At 56.9% G+C, this 19,682-nt stretch overlaps 3 protein-coding genes across 11 annotated transcripts in view; 1 reads left to right on the top strand and 2 right to left on the bottom strand.

The window, feature by feature from the left end:
- LOC111152387 (synaptic Ras GTPase activating protein 1) overlaps nucleotides 1-9,792 on the bottom strand; it is a 30,402-nt gene extending 20,610 nt beyond the window's left edge. For both annotated transcript variants that reach the window (XM_022510917.1, XM_022510918.1), the window contains exons 1-3: nucleotides 9,726-9,792; nucleotides 6,327-6,448; nucleotides 4,105-4,210 (exon numbers count right to left, since the gene is read on the bottom strand). In XM_022510917.1, the coding sequence (XP_022366625.1) occupies nucleotides 4,105-4,210; nucleotides 6,327-6,448; nucleotides 9,726-9,792 (295 nt within the window). The remainder of the gene's footprint in view (nucleotides 1-4,104; nucleotides 4,211-6,326; nucleotides 6,449-9,725) is intronic.
- A 2,215-nt stretch (nucleotides 9,793-12,007) lies between these two features.
- Nucleotides 12,008-13,559, top strand: LOC111152316 (cutA divalent cation tolerance homolog). Of its 3 annotated transcripts, none has more exons than XM_022510803.1 (6): nucleotides 12,008-12,054; nucleotides 12,450-12,658; nucleotides 12,828-12,887; nucleotides 12,999-13,044; nucleotides 13,167-13,216; nucleotides 13,332-13,559. In XM_022510803.1, the coding sequence occupies exons 2-6, from the start codon at nucleotides 12,477-12,479 to the stop codon at nucleotides 13,456-13,458; spliced, it is 465 nt and encodes a 154-aa protein (XP_022366511.1). In that variant the 5' UTR covers nucleotides 12,008-12,054; nucleotides 12,450-12,476; the 3' UTR covers nucleotides 13,459-13,559. The 3 variants fall into 3 exon arrangements, with proteins under 3 accessions (XP_022366511.1, XP_022366510.1, XP_022366509.1); XM_022510802.1 differs by having other exon boundaries at nucleotides 12,044-12,189; XM_022510801.1 differs by lacking the exon at nucleotides 12,008-12,054 and adding an exon at nucleotides 12,069-12,258.
- A 111-nt stretch (nucleotides 13,560-13,670) lies between these two features.
- Nucleotides 13,671-18,799, bottom strand: LOC111152314 (PHD finger protein 1). 6 transcript variants are annotated; one of them, XM_022510796.1, is made up of 15 exons: nucleotides 18,587-18,799; nucleotides 17,677-17,852; nucleotides 17,503-17,584; nucleotides 17,297-17,392; nucleotides 16,801-16,901; nucleotides 16,547-16,695; nucleotides 16,251-16,346; nucleotides 16,033-16,101; nucleotides 15,774-15,897; nucleotides 15,589-15,656; nucleotides 15,287-15,426; nucleotides 15,009-15,187; nucleotides 14,825-14,919; nucleotides 14,476-14,556; nucleotides 13,671-14,315 (listed from the first exon to the last, which is right to left on the bottom strand). In XM_022510796.1, the coding sequence occupies exons 2-15, from the start codon at nucleotides 17,833-17,835 to the stop codon at nucleotides 14,027-14,029; spliced, it is 1,728 nt and encodes a 575-aa protein (XP_022366504.1). In that variant the 5' UTR covers nucleotides 17,836-17,852; nucleotides 18,587-18,799; the 3' UTR covers nucleotides 13,671-14,026. The 6 variants fall into 6 exon arrangements, with proteins under 6 accessions (XP_022366504.1, XP_022366505.1, XP_022366506.1 ...); XM_022510797.1 differs by having other exon boundaries at nucleotides 14,476-14,553; XM_022510798.1 differs by having other exon boundaries at nucleotides 15,009-15,198; nucleotides 15,322-15,426.
- Nucleotides 18,800-19,682: the final 883 nt, after the last annotated feature.

The raw sequence follows: 19,682 nt of genomic DNA, 5'->3' as shown, positions 1-19,682 counted from the left end.
TGTGAACTGGTTTCCTTGGCTCTTGGAAGTAATATAACCTTACACGTTACCAGGAACTAAGACCCATGAACTCACACGTAAGTCACAGGTACGTGGAGGCCACAAACACAAATGCTTACAAAGCCTTTCGCTGCCACAAAAAAGGAAAACATGTAGAAAAAAAGAAAGTGACAGAAACACGGGACATTCTGTTATGAATGCTGCATACAGTGACATGTACAGAAAACATGGCACATACGCGTGTACACACACAGAACAAACCTGGTCAGTGCACCCTGCAATCCTGGGTCTCCATGTCCCATCCCTACACGATGTATACACGCATGCACACACATAACAGCCACCTACACATACCCGTAACACAGGCATTGTGCACACACCCACACATGTACACACCCTGTGTACACACACAATCGCACTCTCACACACACACACAGCAAGGGCTTGGACTCCCGCCTCTTCAACCTCTCTAATCTTGCCATCACCCACAGAATCTCCCCCTGCCCTCCAATTCGCCAAATCCCTAACCTTCCCTTCAGCCTTTCTTCCCTGTCATACCCAGCTGGCAGCTCTAGAGGAGAGCCAAGGAGGGAGGCTGCCAGAGCAGGATGAGGAACAGAGTTGGACAGAGCAGAGAAATGGGGGGCAAAACTCTGTGCTGGGGACAGGAAGCTCTACTGACAGTCCCTGCGGTGACAGGCCCCACCATGAGCCAGGCTCCATGCCTGAGGGGCCATCCCTCATCCAACTAAGCCTGATCCTACAGCCTACATGAACCAGTGGCCTCTCTCATCTTGCCCCTTACTTCTCTCCAACAGCTTTACTCACAGGCCTCTCTGCTCTCCCCACTCCTCCTCCCCAGCTTCCAGACCCTTTCTCCCTCCATCCCCATCCAGTTCCCCATGTTAAGCTCTCTTATCCTCTTTTTTCCTCAGTCTGGCTCAAACATCTCCCACATTCCCATTCTCCAGTTATCCCTTTTCTCCTAGTGAAACCTCCCTCATTCCTCTTCACCTCCTTTCTCCCCACTTTTCCACTTTCTCTCCACTCCTTTCCTTTTCACCTTTTCTGTCCCCACTCCCAGACAGAGCAGGGGCTCACACCTGCCCACCCCAAAGGTGTTTCACATATAGTAGGGTTCCAAGAAGCCCACTTACGCACTCCCTTCCCCCACTTGCACACCACCCACATCCAGACACGCCCTGGACACCCGTGCTGGGATTGACACAGATACCCAGGCCAATGATGGAACACATGCAAAGACACACACCTGCCACCAGGGCAGAGAAAATCTTGCTCAGGCTGCCACACATCCCTAGACACAGGAGACTGCCTGGAGGTGAGCTCCAGCCAGGGACATGCAAGCTCAGGGTCAGAGGTGACATGTACCAGTATGGCCAGTGGATGGCCCAGCAGCCTCCTAGGCAGGAACCGGACAGAGGCACGATGAGAGAGGACAGGCTTGCACACGGCTGGGTGCACATGTGTGCATGAGGAACTGGGCCCCGGGTACACATGGCATCGACACACGGGGGACAGGAGCATGGACACGAACACATACACAGACACACGGGCTGCTGTCTCCACCAAGGAGCTCCGAGACACCCCACACCGGCCTCCCCCGCGAGCTCGCGACCCTGGCCCCCCGGAGGCCGGTCCCCGACCCCCCACCTCCGCTGCCCCCCTCCAGTTACCATAACTCCCCCCACTCGGAAGATGCAGCGAGAACATGCGGAGGGAGCAGCTGCCGCCGCCGCCGCCGCCGCCGCCGCGGCTTCCCCACCCCCTTCCCCGCGCCCACGCACACGCGCGCCCCCGCCCCCACGCGCGCTCTTCGTCCGCCCGGCCCCGCCCTTACCTCGCACCGCCCCCTGGGGGGGGTCGGGGGTGTCCCCGGTGGGGGAGGGGCCCCGCCCCTGCGCGGGGGAGGGGCGGGGTGCGGCGGGAGAGGGGGCGGCGCGGCCCGGCTCGCGCCGCCCGGCGCGTTGGGGGCGGCGGCGGGGCCCGGGACGGCCGGCCGCGCGGTGACGGCCGCGGGAACGGCTTCCTCCGCCGCCGCTCCCGCCGCTGCCGCCGTTGCCCGGGCCCCGCCGCCGTTGCTAGGCGACCGCTGCTGCCGTGGCCGCCTCTGTCACGAGCCCCGTCGCCCGGAGACAGCGCGAGAGAAACGGGGGAGGGGGGCAAGGGGACCCCCAAAACCAACCGGGCCTCCCACCATCTCCTCCCGAGCAGGACCCCCCACCAAAACCGCGGAGGAAGCGAGGGGCGGCGGCTCCACCCAGCAGAGGAGGAGCCCTGGATTCCAATGCCCCTCAAAGGTCCGGCGACCTCTCCTGGGCTCCAGCGTCCACAGCTTCAGCACATACCTTCGCGGACCCAGGCCCCCAAGCCCCTAAAGATCCCCGTGTCCATGCATATCCTCTATGCCCTTTACAGATTCCATGTCCCCCTGAAAATCCCAGACGTTCACCAGCTATCATCAACTCTTCACTAGACCCTCCCCCCAACTAGATATACTCCAGGACCCTCTTCTAACCCCTACTGAACCTTCAACACGACGACCTCCACATATCATCCCCAACTCCAAACAAACACGGATGCCCCCACCCAAAATACACCGGAGACTCACACCAGAGACCCCAGACCCCAAGGACTCAGGATGAGGAGAAACATGGGGATTATGTGGGCAGAGGTATCAACCACCCGACATATGATAAACATGCTCCGTGAGCATGTGACCATTCTGGCCTGGACACACAGGTATGCACACGTGCACACACACAAATCTTTCCCAGACATGAACATGACACACACACACGCACACACACAGATGTGACAGACATCACACACATTCTCTGTACACACCATCACCACCACCTGGCTTTGCCTCATAGAAATGTGCTCTCCACACCCCCCACCCCATGGTCAGAGGTTTCCATGACAACGACACACATCCCAACCCACCCACCTACCAACCCAGGGTCCCAGAGCTGGCCCCCAAGGGCAGTGAGACCTGCGCCTATCAGAAGAGGGCTATATATAGGGAGCTAAGGGATGGAGACAGGACACTGGATCTCTTTGAGGAAGAGAAACTGGGAGCCTGGATCCCTAAGGGAAGGGGCTGCTGGTGGAAGAAAGGGTCACCAGGGGTTGGGGGGATGGAGGAACTGGATCCCTAGTCCTGGAAGGGAAATGCAGTGGTAGGGGGCAGTGATAAGGGGTTTCTGGGGGCTGAGGGCGTCTCTCTGCACCTTGGCTGCAGATCTCTGTTCTCTGCCTTCATCTCCCCTCACTGTTCCCATGGAAACCTTTTAAGCGAACTTCTCAGGAAGACAAAAATCTTTTTTTAAATGACTAAAGAGGGGGGTGGAGGGGGGGCAGAAAGAGGGAGGAAGGGGAAGAGACAGATGGAGAGAGGGAGAGAGTTGGAGAGACAGACTGAGCAGATAGCTCTACAGACAGAAAGGAGATGATGGGGGTCTGATGAAGTTCCACCGGGAGCAGAGGGGAGCGACAGAGGAATCAAGAGGGATGGGGAAAATAAGAGAAATCGGGAGAGAAAAGAGAAAGGGGGTGACATTACTGCAGAAAATAGAAGCAGTTAAAAAGAAGAGAAAAGGGGGCAAGAAAAGAGGGAGGGCCCACAGGCCAGAAGGTCTGGAAGAGGAATCAGGAGCGTGGGGGTGGGGCAGAAGTCTGGGGGGGAGGGCAGGAACTAGGTCGTTCTCTCCACGATCCCAGACCAAGGGCTGGGAGGGGCAGGGGCAGGAGCGCTCGGACAGGAAGCTAAATATCTAAGGAGACTATTTTTACAAGCACCAGGAAAACAGGCAAACTTCGCTGCTGGAGAGCAAAAAGGGAGCGAAACACAGCAAAGACCACTGGGGCCTCTCACCCACAGCCCCAGTTCCGCTCCAGATCCCAGAGGAGGGCGCCTTCTCCTTCCAGGCTCCCACTCGCAGGATGAGAGACCGTGTCTCCTCCTCCTCCCACCCCCTGACAGCTCCCTCATTTCCCCGACTCCCCCCTCCCTTGCAGTCCCGTCCACCTTCAGCCCTCTCCCCGTCACTGTCCGGGGCACGAGAGCCTGCTCGGCCGCCGTACCATGCTCGCCGTGGGGCCGCCCCTCCACCGGCACGGAGACCGTGCGTCTCAGCAGTTTGTTGCGACTGGACTCGCTCCGCCGGTCCCGGATCAGAAGGGGGTGTATCTAGGGGATGCGGGGGTGTGTCAGACCTCACCGGCCCAGGCCGTCCCTCCTCTTTCCCTCCCCCACCACGGAAGGATGAACCTCCCTCTCCACTGGGCCTGCCCACCTTCGGCCCCTGCTCCTGCACGCTCTTTAAGCGTCTCGGGATGAGTCGGTTTCTCTTTCCCCTCTCTCTCCAAGTCTCTCTCCCTCCTTTCCCTCCCGTCCCATCCTCCTCTTTCCTCCCTTCATTTCTTTTGAAACACCCTCCGGGAAATTCTCCCAAACCCGACTCAGCTCTTCCCGCAACCCCGCAGGAGTCTGCTACTCTGGTAATCCCCTGTCCCCTTGACCTTCAGTTCCTCCATTCTCCCCGCTTTCCTCCCAACCTCCCACCTCCCTCACCACCTTCCCTCCCTCCGTGCCTGTCACGGGGGTAGCAGAAGCTGCATTTATAATCAGGATCTACAGCTTGTCTCCCTCCCACGGCCCGGCTTTCGGCCAGACTGGGACCCAACCTCCCCGCCCTGCTCAAAGGGCCTGGTCACCTTCCCCCACCCTTCATCTCCTTCCCTTGGCCCCTGCTCAACCTCTTTCACTTGCCTCCTTCTCTTGAGCCATTCCCTCTTCCTGAGCCTCATCCCCAGCTCCAATCTTCCCCACCCCTACAAGAACCACCCCACCTTGCTAGTCCCTAGCTCCAGGTCCACAATCCACCTACTTCCAGCCCCCTGTGGCCCTACACACTGCTCACCTGTCCATCCCCTCCCACACCCTTCCCACTCCAGACTCTAGCCACTCAGTTGCCCCTCAGCTTGCTGGCCACCTCCCCTGGACTTTTGTCCAGCTCTGTCATTCCTTTATTATCCCACCCTCTCAATCCTCACAACAGTCCCCACTCTTATTGGTTCCAGTTCCCCTAACTGATCCTACAGTCCCCAACCTAGTCAAGACTGGTGGCCACTAGTAAATCACTCAAATGGCCAATGCCTAAAACTTGGACTCCCAAAACACCTTTTCCTTTAAAGTCATCATGTCCTCCCCTAGACACCTGGATTTCACTCTGTGACCTGGAAACTCTAGCCAGCTTCTCCACACTCTCCCTTGACCCTCAGGTCCCTCCAGACCCTGGTTAACCCCAACCAGTTCTAGCCCTGCCGCACCACACCCTCCCCAACAGTGTCAGGAACACCTCTCACCACCTCACTGGTCTCCAAGGCTACCTATCACTCTCTAAAGCTGGTCCCCCAAATCCCCCCCACTCGCTGAAGCACACCTCTGGGCCTCTACCTTTCATATCTGTACCCACTGTTTCTTCTGATGGGTCCTCCACTGCTGATCCCGTGACCAGTTAGAACCCATACTCTCTTGGCTCTAATGGCCCTGCTTGGTCCCCACCTCCCACACACTGGCTAGTCCCTGTCCCTCTCCCACTCCTACTGCTTTAGAAAATGTCCCCTACTCTCAGTTCCCCTCATTCCCCAGGCATCTCCTTCCTTGTTTTTTTCCTGGTTGATGTCCTTCGTGAAAGCTCTCCTGGTCTCTCCAAACCCTGACCTTGGGCACCTTCCCAGTCTTCATCACCATCCACACCAAGATCCACTGACTTCTGTCATCTCTCCTAGGACCTTCTGGCCCTTTCCTGGTCCTGGTTTCCCTCAGTTCCCACTCACGATAGGGGCAGGCCTGGGAGTGATGAGTGATGGGTGTTGCTGGCATGGGGGAAGAACAGGAGAGGGTTCCCGAGGACCACTTGGGAGGTGATCCCTCCAAATCAATGCCCATTTCCTGCCATCCCTTCTCCAAGCCCTTCAGTTTCCCTTTCCCATCCTAACCTATCCCACAATATGGGCAGGACCACAACAGGAGCCACCCCCAAGTCTTCAGAACCACATCTCCTCCCCAACACTGTATGGGCCCAGAAAGATCCCCCAGCGAAGGTGACAGAATGTTTACCCTTTTGCACACCCCAACCCAAACCTCAATGGCCACCCTCCTCAGACCACTTGCAAGTGTTTCTCTCTCCTTTGCCTTCTCTGTGCCTCTCACCCCTTCACTAATGAGGATTCTCCTCATCTTTCTTTCCACATTCTCCCATGCTACCCAGAAGTCTCCCCAACCTTCCCACTCTGCTCACCTCGTCCTCATCCAGCATGAGAAGCTGGTTCCCCGAGATGATGCAGAACCGTGGGTTCCAACCAGGACGATCATATGGGGAATGAACGTATTGGGTTCGGTGCATAGGGGGTCCCCGTACATCTGGGGGGGACAGAGACACACAGAAATGGTAAGGGAGGTTCTATGCACTTAGGAGACAGAGGCCCAAAATGGCAAGAAGAGAGTCCACAAAGTAAGAGAATAAGACCCCACCCGCCTTGGAGATCACAGATTGGAGTGAGGCACATGGTAACTTATTTAAAGGAACAGAAGACAAGCCTATATATCTGGGAGGAGAGAGGGGAGGGGAAATCACATCACATGGGGGCTCTGTAGACTGCAGGAAAAAAATATAGAGGGGCGGTTCAGGGAGGGGGATTATATCATGACAGAAAGGGTACACATTCAGAGGCAGAGAAAGGTGGTGGTGCTCTCCACATCCAAAAAATGAAAAGATGGAGGGTGCAGCAGAACTGGCAGAAGAGAAGCACACAGAATGGTGGTGGCAGGGGGCCTGGGAAGAGGGAGGGCACCCAAAAAACCACAGAAGACAAGGACTTGGAGGGAAGGTGGCTCCCCCAGCTATAAGAGAGTGAGAGGAGAAAGCTACATAGCTGTGGGAAAGAAGAATGGGGCCAGGGGTATAGGAACATTTGGGCATGAAATTCTGAAAGCTAAACATCTGGAAAAGAGAAGATGTGAGGGAGCTTACCAGTTCACAAAGTCCGGGACAGGAGAGGGCCTCTCCTCCCGCCTCTCCTCTATTCTCAGCTCCCTCCTCCTCTAGCCCAGCCCTGCTCAACTCTGGGAAAATTCTGGTTCTTCTGGTGGTAGGGAGAGGATAGGTCTTGCCAACATCTGGTTTTGGGAGGGGCTAGAGAGTGAGGAGGCAGGAAACATGCCTTTGTTTGAATGAACAGAGATTGAACTGATCTCTTTTCCCACTCCATACCCAGAGATCAAAGATTCCATAACGACCCCTTACTTCCCGTAGTCTCCAAGGACAGGATGGAAGCCAACTCCACCGGTGAGGAAACTCTCCAAGGTACAGTGAGGAGCTTGAGGAAGAAATGGGGAAGGAAGAATGGAAGATCCAGGCCTGGGACAGAGAGGGGGCCTCCCAAAATTTCAAGCTGGGGGTGGGGACAAAGAGTAGACCAAGCATTGCCCATACTAGGAGATGCCCCCAGGGGCATCTTACCCAACTTAGCTGTTCTTCCCTCACCCTTATCTCTGCACTGTCTCTCCTTTAAATCCCAATGCCACACACCATCAAAGGGACACAGGGAAGAGGCACTATGGAAGTAAGAAAGAAATCAAATTGGTGACCTCGAAGTGAGAGAAAATAGGTTTAAGGTACCGCCCTAAGAATTTAGAGGAAGAAAAATCAAATTCTGTCACCTTTACAAGAAAATTCATCATGGGTATCATGAAGGAAAAGAATTGGTCATTAAGCTCCATTCTAACTGATTACCTGAGTAGAAAAGTTTTTGAAAAATCTAGCCCCTTTCTGTCTACAAACATGTTCTTCAAATTTACCCAACCTGCAGATCAGAGTCAGAGATGAACCCCTAGAATACATTTATTTAGAAATCCCAATACTTTGAGACTTTCACTATCTCAAAGCCATCTCAGAGAGTCTATCCGAAACCCTCTAGATACAGAGATCACCAGTCCCTAGGCTCTGAGGCTGCACACGCTGCAGGCAACGCGCCTGCTGCACTCAGGCTCTGAGGACTCCCAGAGGAGAAAGCCGTGAATCCATACGATCATTCTGGGAGGGGCTGGTTCAGGCTGCAGCCACAGGGTGGCAGGTTAGAGGTCAGGGGACACCTTCCTCCTGGGAGCAGGGAAGGCCCCAGGGAACTCAGCTTAGAAGCAACTCTGGAAACACCCCCCCCCCAATACACACACTGTCTAGACTTAAGTAAGGATGATTCCGGGAGGCAGATGCAAGAGACAGACTAACACAGCTGAGAAAAGGGAAAAATTTACTAGGATAAGAAGTCCCACAGGGCTCAGATGAGGAGGTCTTCTAGGTCCTGTTCCAACCATCAAAACCTGCCATCTTTGCACCCAAATCTCCAACACCCCAGGAAGTAGAGGAGATGAGAAAAGAGGACTGGGTGGTAAAGAGCTGAGGTATTAGGGGAAAGTGGGTAGGCACAGACTTGCAGCAACAAGGCAGGGAATGGGGTAGGGATAGAGGATGGGCTGGGGGACAAATCATAGGGACGGATCAAGAGAAAAGAATGGAGAAAGGAGAGTAAATCCCTAGGGACAAGGAAATATAGCAGAAGAGCCCAAGTGGACACGGGGCAGAAGAAATGAGGTATACCTAACAGGGGTACTAGAACAAGGGAGTCATGAAGGACAGGTGAAGAGGTGGTAGAGATATACAGGAGCTACCAGACAGAAGAGAGGGAGAGAGAATGGACCAGAGAAAGGACTAATACAAGAGAAGGACGGAAGGGGGACTCATATAAGGAACGGACACCATATGGGGGGAAAGATATAGGTGATGGACACCAGAGGAGGGAGGGGGAATGGTAATAGGGATTGGAGGTGGGGGAGGGGGTAAAAAGTGGTGAAGTGAAGGGGGCAGATAGGACCCCAGGGGTTGCATTTCACTGGTCAAAGGCCTTAAGGAGGGTCAGAGTCTGGGGCAGGGTCCTAACCTGCCCTCTACTTCCATCACTCAATCTTACTTCTGTTGCCCCCTCCCCGCTCAATAAACACACACATAATTTTGGCCCTCCCCCTGCCCTGGTCTCTCCTCCCCCAGCCCATTCCCTCTCTCCTCTCTTCCCTCCATCTGGACCCTCCATCCCCCCCCACCCCCCACTGCCTCCCTCTCTCTCCATCTGGCCCCTTCTTCTCTCCCTCCATCCTCCTCTCTTTTTCAACCCCCTACCATTCTCTGGGCCCCTTCACCGTATTCTACCTCCATCTTCTTTGCTTCTCCTTTCACCCCTATGTTTTCATTCCCCCCCCAGCCCCTTTCCTAAGACTGTCCGTCTATTTCCTTAATATTTTCCTCATCTCTCAGCTCCCACCTCCAAATTATTTCTGCAGCTCTTCCCCCAAACCTTTCCCTCTATCATCCCACCCCTTCTGGCAATCTCTTTCCCCTTCATCATTTTGCCCTCCGCCCCCTTCTAAGCCTGTTTCCTGGCCCCTCCGGCCCCTATCTACCCCTATCCTCTGGCCTCCAATCCCTCCTTCCCCATTGCTCCCATCCCTGCCTTCCCAGTCCTCCTCTCTCTCCCTCCATTTCAGCTGCTCCCCTCCCTGGCCCCGGCTCTGCTCCCCCCCCCACCCCTGCCCCTCCCCCTCTTGCCCCCCCCAACTGGCCCTCCCCCTCCCCTCCCCACCGTACCTCTGAAGGGGGCATAGGACATCGCGGGGATGCTCCCCCGATGGATGGAGGCGCGAGACCTGCTCATCAGGCCTGGGGGGGAGGGGGCGGGGGGGGGGGACGGGGGAGAAAGAGAAGAGAGAAAGAGGGGGAGAGAGAGGGGGAGAAGGAGGAGGAGGTGGAGGAGGAGGAGGAGGAGAGAGGAGGAGAGAGGAGCGGAGAGGAGCAGAGAGGAGGAGAGAGGAGGAGGAGGAGGAGAATAGGAGCCAACGGCAGCAGCGGCAGCCGGGAGAGAGAGAGAGAGAGAGAGAGAGAGGGGGGCGGGGGAGCGAGCGACAGAAGAGAGAGCAGGAGGAGGAGGAGAGAGAGACTCTGCACCCCCCACCCCTACACAGTGAGAACCAGGGAGAGAGACCCCTGCCTCAAAAACACACCAGAATGAGAGAGTGCAGTTCTGAAGATGTAGACCTCAGATGCTGAGACAGAGAGACCCCAGACCCACAGAGAAAGACGCCTTGCTACCCACCCCCGGGTGGCGGGGGGGTTAATCTGAGGCACAAACTCGAAATCTAGAGGAAAAGAGACCCCAATCTCAGGGAAAAAAAATCCCAGATCCCCTATTGAGAGAAGAAGGGTCAGAGGTCAAAATATGAGTGTCCAGTTTCAAAAGGTTCACCACAGCTACAGAAACCTTAGACTCCAGAATCAGGTGGTGGTTTTCAGGAACAAGATCAGACACCTAGAGTCAAAGAAAAAGGTGAGATCCAGATTCAGAAAAAACCCAGACCTAGAATTAGCTCTTAGAGGACTCAGATCCAGAGAGAGATATCAGACCCCAGACTCATATCTCAGAGAAGAGAAACTGCAGATTCAGAGACTGATAACTCAAGAGATAAACTCCAGACCTGGGGGCTGAGCGTGGGGTGAAGGGAGAGAGGCAGGGACAGACACTCATGCAGCTCAGAGATATAGAATGCAGAGACCCCGAACTCATGAAGAAGAGTCTGAAAGACCTCAGAGAGTGATTGAGTCCCACAAACAGATACTCCCCAAACAAAAAGGAAACTCAGTCCTGAGAAAGATCCACTGCAAATACTGAAAGGCCCTACAGAGATCTAGCTCAGAAACAAACCCAAACCCAAAGACAGATCTCAGGGAGACCCCATCCCCAGAGACACAGGTATGAGAGAACTCTTATAAACGCCCAGTTACGCCCACCAGCAGACTGGAGACCCCAAACATTGAAAGGAGGGGGAATACTGGGGAGGGGGAGTGGCAAGAGCCTTTTCTCTGCTGCCTCCTCCCACCTTTCTCTCCTCTCATTGGCCCCTCTCTCCATTTTTGGGTCACTGGATGTGCTTGGGCCCCAGGGAAGTTATGTAGGACAGGTCCTGGCTCCTAGGGGGATGGGTTAAGGGAAGGAGACCCAAGATTCAGAGGTATACCACTCCTAGAGAATTAAATAGGAGAGGGGTAAGGGACAAAAGGACCATCACTACTTCCTGGAGTCCTCCGTATCTCCAACCTGAAGCCCTCTCTCTCCCCCTCTCCACCCCCCGCCCATTCACCAGTCTGTCTCAACCTTTGGGGGTTTCGGTTAAGAAGGCTGAATTGCCCTCAGCCCCATTTTCATCACTCTCTATCCCATTTGCAGGGTCTCTCTCTGTCCTTTTAAAATGCATCTTTCTTTCCCCACCTAGCCATCGTGTCGCCGTGCCCATCCCTGCCTAACCACTATCCCTTGCCCAGGGACAGCTGGTTTCTCAGATTATCGTTCATTACCCAACCTAGGCATATGTCACTCCTAACCAAAGAGGCAGGGGGCGCTCTCTTCACCCCCTGAGGTTCAATCTTCTCAGACCCTGCCACTCCTTAAGGCCTCGGAAACAGTTTAAGGGTTGTAACTTGGCACATTCTGGGGTTTAAGGATTATCTCCCCACTCCACAACCTGACGCATCGAGTCAGCGGGGTCTCCAGCCCCCCTTTCTAGAGCCAGCTCTCTCATCACGTGGCCTGCGGGACTGGCCTGCGATTGGCCTCTTCGCGCAGCCCATTGAGGGACAGCCGCCTGAGAGAGACCGGCTCCCTCACGTGACAGTGGAACGCCGCAGCGGCTCTCCTCAGCCTGCCATTGGCCGTTTCCGGTTTACACGGAAACGAGCGCGCCATTTCCGTGCACGACTGCAGAACCGTCCGTCGATTGGCCAAATTCCCTTTTGCTCCTCCCCCGAAGGGAGGCGGGGCAAGCTGGGCCACGTGAGGGCCAGGATTGGCTGGCTCTGGAGGTTTGGGTGGGCTTCTACTGTCACGTGGTGTGCCCTGTTTTCTTATCACGTGGGTGCGACCCAGGTAAGAAGAGGCCGCTCTTCCTGGGCTTGGGGTCCCTTCGCGGCGTTACGTGCGGTTGTTGATATTCAACCTTCCTCAACCAGCATAGGCTGCATGAGGGGGGGGCGGGCTCCCGTAATCCTGCTCGGCGGAGGGGTGAGTGACCGGCCCCGCCCCTTCCGGTCCTCGAAGCCTCGACCACCACCCTCACCCCAAATCCTAGAGGTTGGCTCTTGAGGAGGGAGTGGAGACCGAGTCTGCCTTCATTTCTCAAGTTTCTCTCCCAGCTTCAGGGACCTTTTCTTTCGGGGTGCAGAAGAGGGAGGGCAGAGCCTGTCTATCCAAGTGAAGGGTTCCCGAGATGCAATTTCCTCGGGTATTTGTGGGGTGACACCCTGTTCATTTCGTGCTCTCAGGCCGCTCTGCTCCTGTCGCTTCTTTGGATGCCGGCGCTGCTGCCTGTGGCCTCCCGCCTTCTCTTGCTCCCACGAGCTCTGTTGTCCATGGCTTCAGGAAGCCCCCCGTCCCAGCCCCCGCCCGCCTCGAGCTCCGGCTATGTTCCCGGCTCGGTCTCTGCAGCCTTTGTCACCTGCCCCAATGAGAAGGTCGCCAAGGAGATTGCCAGGTGGGGACCTCGGTGTGGAGCGAGGAAGGAGCGAGTTGGGGGTGGGAGAGAAGAGTGCACTCCAGCAGCTTCCTGCTTAACCTCCGGCTTTGGAACCGTGCTTCTGGGCTGCCAGTGCAAAAATCCGGGTCGTGGGGCGTTCTGAATGGGGCTCTCTCTTCTCCTTCAGGGCTGTGGTGGAGAAGCGCCTGGCAGCCTGCGTTAACCTCATCCCTCAGATTACATCCATGTGAGTCCTTATAGGAGTTGGGGGGTTAACCTAACTCTAGGGGCTGATTGGCAGTGCTTTTCCCTGAGGGTAGTCTTTGCTCCCTCAACACTCTCTCCCTGACCTTTTCAGCTATGAGTGGAAAGGAAAGATTGAGGAGGACAATGAGGTGCTGATGGTGAGAAACATTTCCCCATCCAGTGAAAACTGGATTCCCTGACACTGACCCCATTCCCTCACCTGAGATCCTGAAATCAGCCCCATTCCTTGATTCAGTCGTGTTTGTGTTTTGCCTCGCAGATGATTAAAACCCAAAGTTCCTTGGTTCCAGCTTTGACAGATTTTGTTCGGTGAGAACTTTGACGTGGGTAGTGGTCCCAAGTGAGCCCATTTGCTGGGCAGTCTGGGGGGGGTGGGCTCCTTTAGGTAGATCTTTGAGTGATCCCCCCCCCCATGTTTTCACAGTTCTGTGCACCCTTACGAAGTGGCTGAGGTGATTGCATTGCCTGTGGAGCAGGGGAACTCCCCATACCTGCACTGGGTACGCCAGGTTACAGAGTCTGTTTCCGACTCCAGCACAGTCCTACCATGAGGAACCCTGTTTCTGCCATTGTTTCCCTTGTATACTTCATGCCCTTTGACTTCCAGGAGATGACTGGGCCCCTAATAAATCCTGTCTTTGGTTTTCTCTGCCTTTTGCCTTTTTCCTTTCTCCTTGTCAGGTGTGTGAATTTGGTTGGGAAGACTAAAAGTGCGCTAGTCCCTGTGTTCTCATCTTCCAGAATGACCCAGGGCTGCTAGATCTGTTTATTTACCTTTATTTCAATCATACAGAGTCCGGGATCCTTTATCATCCCCCCCTCCCTCCTCAGTCTCCATCCCCAGGGGTTAAATAATTTTAAAAAATATTTAAAAAGCTGTAACAAAATAACATCAAAGGAAATGGGAAGAGGGATGGGGGAAGGGTCAGGAATCGGGAAGGGAGTAGAGAAGAGAGAACCTCTTCCCCAAACTCCCACCTGGATTCCAGCCTGGGCAGTAGGGACAACTACCCACCCCCCCGCACCTCCCCAGGTACATCCCAGCTGTAGGTGAGGTCAGAGGTCAGGGTACGAAAGTGCCGGTGTGTGTGAATGGGGAGGTAGGCAGAGGCAGGTTGTTTAGAAGATGCCCCCACCTCCCCACTCAACCAGGTACTGCACAGAACCATCAGGCCGTACTCTCCGAGCAAGGACCCGGACAGGGTCCCCTCGGGACAGGTAGCCAACCCCACCTCGAACTCCTCCCCCAGTCCCAGGAGACAAACTACGGCACAGGGGAGAAGGGGGTGCTGAGCGTCTAGGAAGACCTGGGGAGGGGGCTGGGACCGAGGACGATGAGGCAGTCATCGAGTTGGGGGCACTTTTAGGGATGTCTGTGGGGAAACCAATGTGAAGTTCCAGGGGTGACCTAGGGAGAGAAGGCAGTTGTGAGTCCAGATGCAGATAAGGACTAAAAATGGAGCTCACGTTTGGATCAGAGGCACAAAGAAATCGGGTTAGAGGCTGAGGAACTTAAGAGCACAGACATGAAGAAGAGGGGTGGCACAGGTAAAGGGGAAGAATCTCACCTGTCTGGGGGTTCACCATCCCCAGAGGTCCCTGCGGTGCTGGCAGAGGGGTGGAAGGAAGCGAACATCCGGATGGGACTGCTGGGGTTGGGGAGGGGAAAGTCAGGACCTGAAGCAGGGGAAGAGGACCCTCTCCCACTGAGAAGAACAGAGCTCAAACAGCCCCAAGGCATCCCCAGCCCCAGAATATTAGGGATCAGACGTTGGTTCTGAAAGTCTCTAGGATAAGAAGTGAGTAGCCAAGGGGGAGATGGAAAATAATTCTGGGTAAGAAAGTCCAGAGGATGTAGAAAATTGGAAGAGAGATTCTAGGGGTACGTAACTGGTTGGAGGGTGAAGGAACACTGACCTGGGCAGGCAGCGGGCATCTGTGGGCCGGAAGTTGTAGCCGCTGCTGCCCTGGTAACTCTGGTTAGGGCTGGGGGGTGGTGGAGACACTGAGGCCTAAAAGAAGGAGCAGAGCACTAAGAGATAACCCTTGATTCCTTCCCACACCACCATTTGGCTTCATGGGGTTCCCCCTGCCCCTGTACCTGCAGTGCCCTCTGCAGACGAGCCCGCTCCCTTTGCTCCTGGGGCTCGGGCTGATTGCGCACTGCTGAGGGTGGCCCCAGCTCCTCCATTTTCCCCTTCTGCCTCCTCCTCAGGGGCTCTGGCTCCGGCCTCCGGCGCTTCCCCAGGGGACGTGAGACCCCTCCCCCAGGGCCCTGCCCTGAAGGGAAGCTGTAAGAGGCCTCCTTATCCCCCCAGCCCCCTCCCGGACACCCCAAAGACCTCCCCATCTCCATAGGTATGCCTCCCCCATTAATACCCTGAGGATTTCCCCATCCTCCCTGGACCAGTGACCTGGTGGGGGCTCCATCTTCAGTAACAGGCTCCACAGGGGGAGGGATCCGAGCATGGAGACCAAATAAGCATTTTCTCTTCTTAATCTCCCTCCCTGAAATGAAACTGGGGTGAGGAGAGAAATGATACAGGGTCAGTGCAGTAATAAAGGGCCCCTCTATGCCATTACTCAGTGCTTTTCAAAAATGATCTTCCCAGGGGGCTGCAGCTCCTTTCCTCCCAGGCCTCTGTATCTGTCTCTCTTTCTGAGCCCCCCCTCCAACTCACCGGTCCTTGTGGCTGTTGAGAGCAGAGAGGAGTTTGGAAGAACGTTCTCCCTTGGGAGTGTCTGAGAGCTGGGGAAGGGGGGCGCAAAAGGGGTCAGGGGAGCAGTGGTCCCTCTCCCTTCCCCCCCTTTATTTATACTTCTCTTTCCCCCCCCCCTCACCCCCCAAAGCTTCACCACCCCTTACCTCCCCGAGGAGCAAACTGTCCCAATTCTCAGAAGTGAAGGGGAGGATCTCACGGTCAAAATCAAAGTATTTTTTCTTACAGCAAACGCTGAGGTGATAGAGGACAAGATGGGCCACATCCACCCTGAAGAAATATTAAGTTGTCAGGGTTGTGGCAGCACTGCAAAAGCCTAAAGGGTCCCGAGGTGGGAGGCTGGGGCACACCGGGTGACCTCCTGGGGCTGCTGAGAGGACCTATGCTGAGATCATATCAGCTCACCAGCGAAGCTGTAGCCGCCTGACCTTCTCAGGGCCCCCCCGACACACACAGCATTCGAACTCATAGAACCTGAAAGTGGGCAAGAGGGAAGGAGAGAACACACCTTATGCCAGGAAACCATACCAGGCTATGGAGGACTCACAAGGACGGGGTGCGCAGGGGAGTCAAGCTTCAGAGGCTGGGGAGAAAATGGAGCCGAGGCCGCGCTCTTGGCTCACCTGTCCCCATAGAGGAGGGGCTTGCTCAGACACTGGGTGCAGGCCTCGTGGAACCACTGCAGGCAGCTCCGGCACTGCAGCATCTTCAGATTCCACCTGAGGGGTGGCACAGGCCTCGTGACCTCCAGACACTGCCCCCACCTGAGGCGCCCCATGCCCTCTGCACCACCTCCTTCTGTTCTCTTCAGCACTCCCCTCATCCTGTTCTTTCTCCTTCATTCCCTGGGCTTCCCCCTACCCGCACTGCCAGCACTCCTTCCCTAAACCCCCGCTGCCCCCCATCCGTCATTACTCACTCCCCGGGGCCACCACAGTAACAGTAGCTCTGCTGCCGGTTGCTCAGATGTCCAGCGTCCCAGTCTAGCCCCTTTAGTCCATACGGCAGTGACAGCTTCATGCCCAGCATGGCCCGTGCATAGGGGCCCTTCTTCAGTGCACCCCCCCTCTGCAGACAGGGAACAGACAGCCTGCCTCAGAGGGGTGCGGGGGGGGGCACGGAAAGGCTTGGGAGAGGCTGTGGATGGGAGGCTCCCACAGGAAAGTGACTTACCTTGGTGGCAATGGCGAAGACACACTGGCGGCAGACCCAGGATGTGCCCTCTCCTTCTCCAGGGGCGGGGGCCCTTGGAACGTGGCAGTCCTGGTGATAAGCTGAATAACAATAATATTGATGGTGCTGGCGACTGGGACAGGAGGGGTCTCAGCCACCTCATTTCATCCTTGACCATGATCTGGTTGTAGTGGGTGAATTACCCTTATTTTACAGGTTAGGGGACAGACTCCTAAGGGTTTGGGGAGGTCTTATGGTTAGAAAAGGGTGTATCTAAACCACCCTCTGTCTATAAACCTCACACCTCCCCATTCCGTGGCTGTTTCCCCCTGTACTGGAAGGGAGTGAGGTTACAGAGTTGAGACTGGCCCAGAGCAAGTGGCTTGGGGACTCAGCCAGGACAGGTAGCATAAGGACCAGTGGTGGAGGGAAGACTTGAGAGGCAGACTGGAAGGCTCAGAGCAAGCTGGACCATTCAGGTGTCCTGCCCTCTCACCGTGGCGACACTTCTCACAGCTGACCAGCCGGTTCCCAGGGCCCACAGTCTCAGAGCGACAGACACAGCAGAGAAGTTCCTCCCCGGGGAGGGCAGCTGTGAGAGAACACAGTGTTGTGGGGCCTATCCTTAAGCCCCCTTTCCATCCCCCACACCAGGTTTCTGCTTTTCATGGCATGCACAGGCTTGGGACTCGAGGGTCTCACCGGGGCTAATGTCTTTCCATAGAACCAGAAACTGGGAATCGTCCTCAAACTGGACCAGACACACCTCCCGAGCACTGTCCACCTGGAATGGATGAGCACAGGGGATGACACAGGAATCAGAACTCCATAAGGAGAATGGGGGAAAGATAATAGGTCAGAGGTCAAATCCCTTACCTTCTTGATGGTCCCCAAGTATAGCAGCCCATCCGTCCACCTGGCCAGCACATCTTGACCCTCCCAAAGACGAGGCCTGGGGCCTGAGGTGGGAGCAGGGGAGGCTGGGTCCCAAAGTGGGGGGGCACCAGAGCGGCTCAGCCGGGGGGGCTGTGCCATTGCATCCTGGGGGGGGCCTAGCCAGAAGTGGGATGGGAGAAGGTTATGAATGTTGAGCAACTCCCCATTTTTCTTTGCCTCAAGGATTCAAGTAACCGTGGTTCCAGTCTCCACATCTGAGACACCTTGATAGGAAACCACACAGCACCCCTCCCAAGCTTCTTGACTCCAGCTTTTCCAACTCTGGTGACTGGCTCTCCTCTCCCTAACACCCCCCCCACATCCCCCAACCTAGTTCTCTAGTTTCCCAGCTTCCAGAGCTCCCCTGGGGTACTATATCCTGGCCTTGAGGTTTTAGGAGAAATGATGGTTGCAGAAGCAAAGGTTACCATTCAGTTTCTACTGTCACCTTCTCCTGTTTGGAGGTATCATAATTGGGGTGCTCTGTTACCGAGATGTGTTTTGGGAGCTTTTCTGGAAATGTTTTCCAGAATAGAAACGGATGCCTCCCTGGGCCCGCGTGTCTCATTCAGAACAATCATCCTGACGCCAGGTTATGTCAGGTCACCCTCAAATACGGGGCTCCCTGCCCCCGGGTTAGATAACTTCCCTGAGTGCCCCGGGAGGGGGGCGTGTCCCAGTCCCGGTCTCTACTCCCCATGACGGTGAATCCGAGAGGGGACTTGAGTCGGCCCAGCGCGAACCGATGCCTTGGCGGCGAGGCTCTCCCGCCCGCCCCCTGCGCCCCCCCCCCCCGCCCCCCCCCCCCCCCCCCCCGCCACCCCACGGGCGCCTCCCGCCGCCTCCTTACCAGTGACAGCTGGGGCCGCCGGGAGCCGGGCAGAGGCAGACGTGGGAGACCGAGGCGAACCCCCCGCGCGGGGAGGGCACGTCTGGGCGTCGGAGGGCGGGCAGGCAAGGGCCGGGGGGTCCCCAGGCCCAGCCCCTCCGTCCCGGCAGCTCTGGGGCGTATGACGCAGCAGCCAAAGCAGCGGCAGCGGCAGGAGGAGGCGGCGGGGGGAAGGAGGGGAGTGGAGGGGAGGGACAAACCGGCTCGGGGGGAGGGTGGTGGGAGGGGAGGACTGGGGGGAAGGAGGAGCCGGTGGGGGGGGCGGGCACCACCTCACCCCACCTCCCTCACCTCCAAAGGGCCTGGAGGGCGCCGAGCGAGTGGTGGCCTTTCCGCGTACGGGGCGGGTGGGAAGTCAAGGCCCAGAGGGAGAGGGAATCCCCGCAGCCCCTTCCTCGGAGGGAGACCCGCCCTCGGGGCAGGAGGGAATCCCCCCCCTTCCCGGCAGCCGGCCTCCAGCCTGGCCCCCGCCCCATGCCACATCCGTTAACTGCCCCCCCAACCTCCATGGTCACTCCAAGTCCCGCCCCCCGGCCCCAGTTCACGACCCCGCCCTCCATTCACCCTTCCCTCGCCCCCGCCACGCCCTCCTCCCTCGAGTGCCCCGCCCTCCTCCCGCCTTTGCCCCCGGCCCCGCCCTCCCCGTGGCAAGTCCCCCCCCTCACACGCCACGGCCGCGCTTCTGCGCACGCGTGACCCCTCCCGTGCTCGGCACCTGGGAGGATTGAGCCCCTCCTTTATGGGGCGGTGGCCGTTAGCTGTTGGCGCGAGCGAGTCGGCGGGTGCACGGCCGGGAGAGCTAGCAGCGAGGCGGTAACGCCGCCGAGAGCCAGCCAATGGGCAGTGGGCGGGCTGGCCCCGGCGGTTCGAACGAGAAGGCAGGGAAAGGGCGGGAGGAAGAGCCGGCAGTTTGTGGGAGGGCGCGCCGGCCCCGCCCCTGGGCTCGGGTTCCCACCCTCCCACACCCACGAGAGGAGCGCTCCCGAGTGGGGCTGGGTGGCCTGCGGCGCATCTCCTAGAGGAAGGCAACTGGGGGGCGGGGGTGGTATGGGAGGCT

Source organism: Enhydra lutris, unplaced genomic scaffold, assembly GCF_002288905.1.
Source record: "Enhydra lutris kenyoni isolate GAN:26980312 unplaced genomic scaffold, ASM228890v2 scaffoldscaffold28, whole genome shotgun sequence".
Taxonomy (NCBI): domain Eukaryota; kingdom Metazoa; phylum Chordata; class Mammalia; order Carnivora; family Mustelidae; genus Enhydra; species Enhydra lutris.
Note: the sequence above shows the minus strand (reverse complement) of the source record. Positions and strands in the feature narration are given on the sequence as shown.

Coding starts and splice junctions, on each gene's coding strand:
- LOC111152316 (XM_022510801.1), top strand. CDS start 12,148: ATGAGGGGGGGGCGGGCTCCCGTAATCCTGCTCGGCGGAGGGGTGAGT. Junction 12,659..12,827: donor GTCGCCAAGGAGATTGCCAG/GTGGGGACCTCG, acceptor CTTCTCCTTCAG/GGCTGTGGTGGAGAAGCGCC. Junction 13,217..13,331: donor GCTTTGACAGATTTTGTTCG/GTGAGAACTTTG, acceptor ATGTTTTCACAG/TTCTGTGCACCCTTACGAAG.
- LOC111152314 (XM_022510795.1), bottom strand. CDS start 17,835: ATGGCACAGCCCCCCCGGCTGAGCCGCTCTGGTGCCCCCCCACTTTGG. Junction 17,393..17,502: donor ATGGAAAGACATTAGCCCCG/GTGAGACCCTCG, acceptor GTTCTCTCACAG/CTGCCCTCCCCGGGGAGGAA. Junction 14,920..15,008: donor GTCTGCAGAGGGCACTGCAG/GTACAGGGGCAG, acceptor TCCTTCTTTTAG/GCCTCAGTGTCTCCACCACC.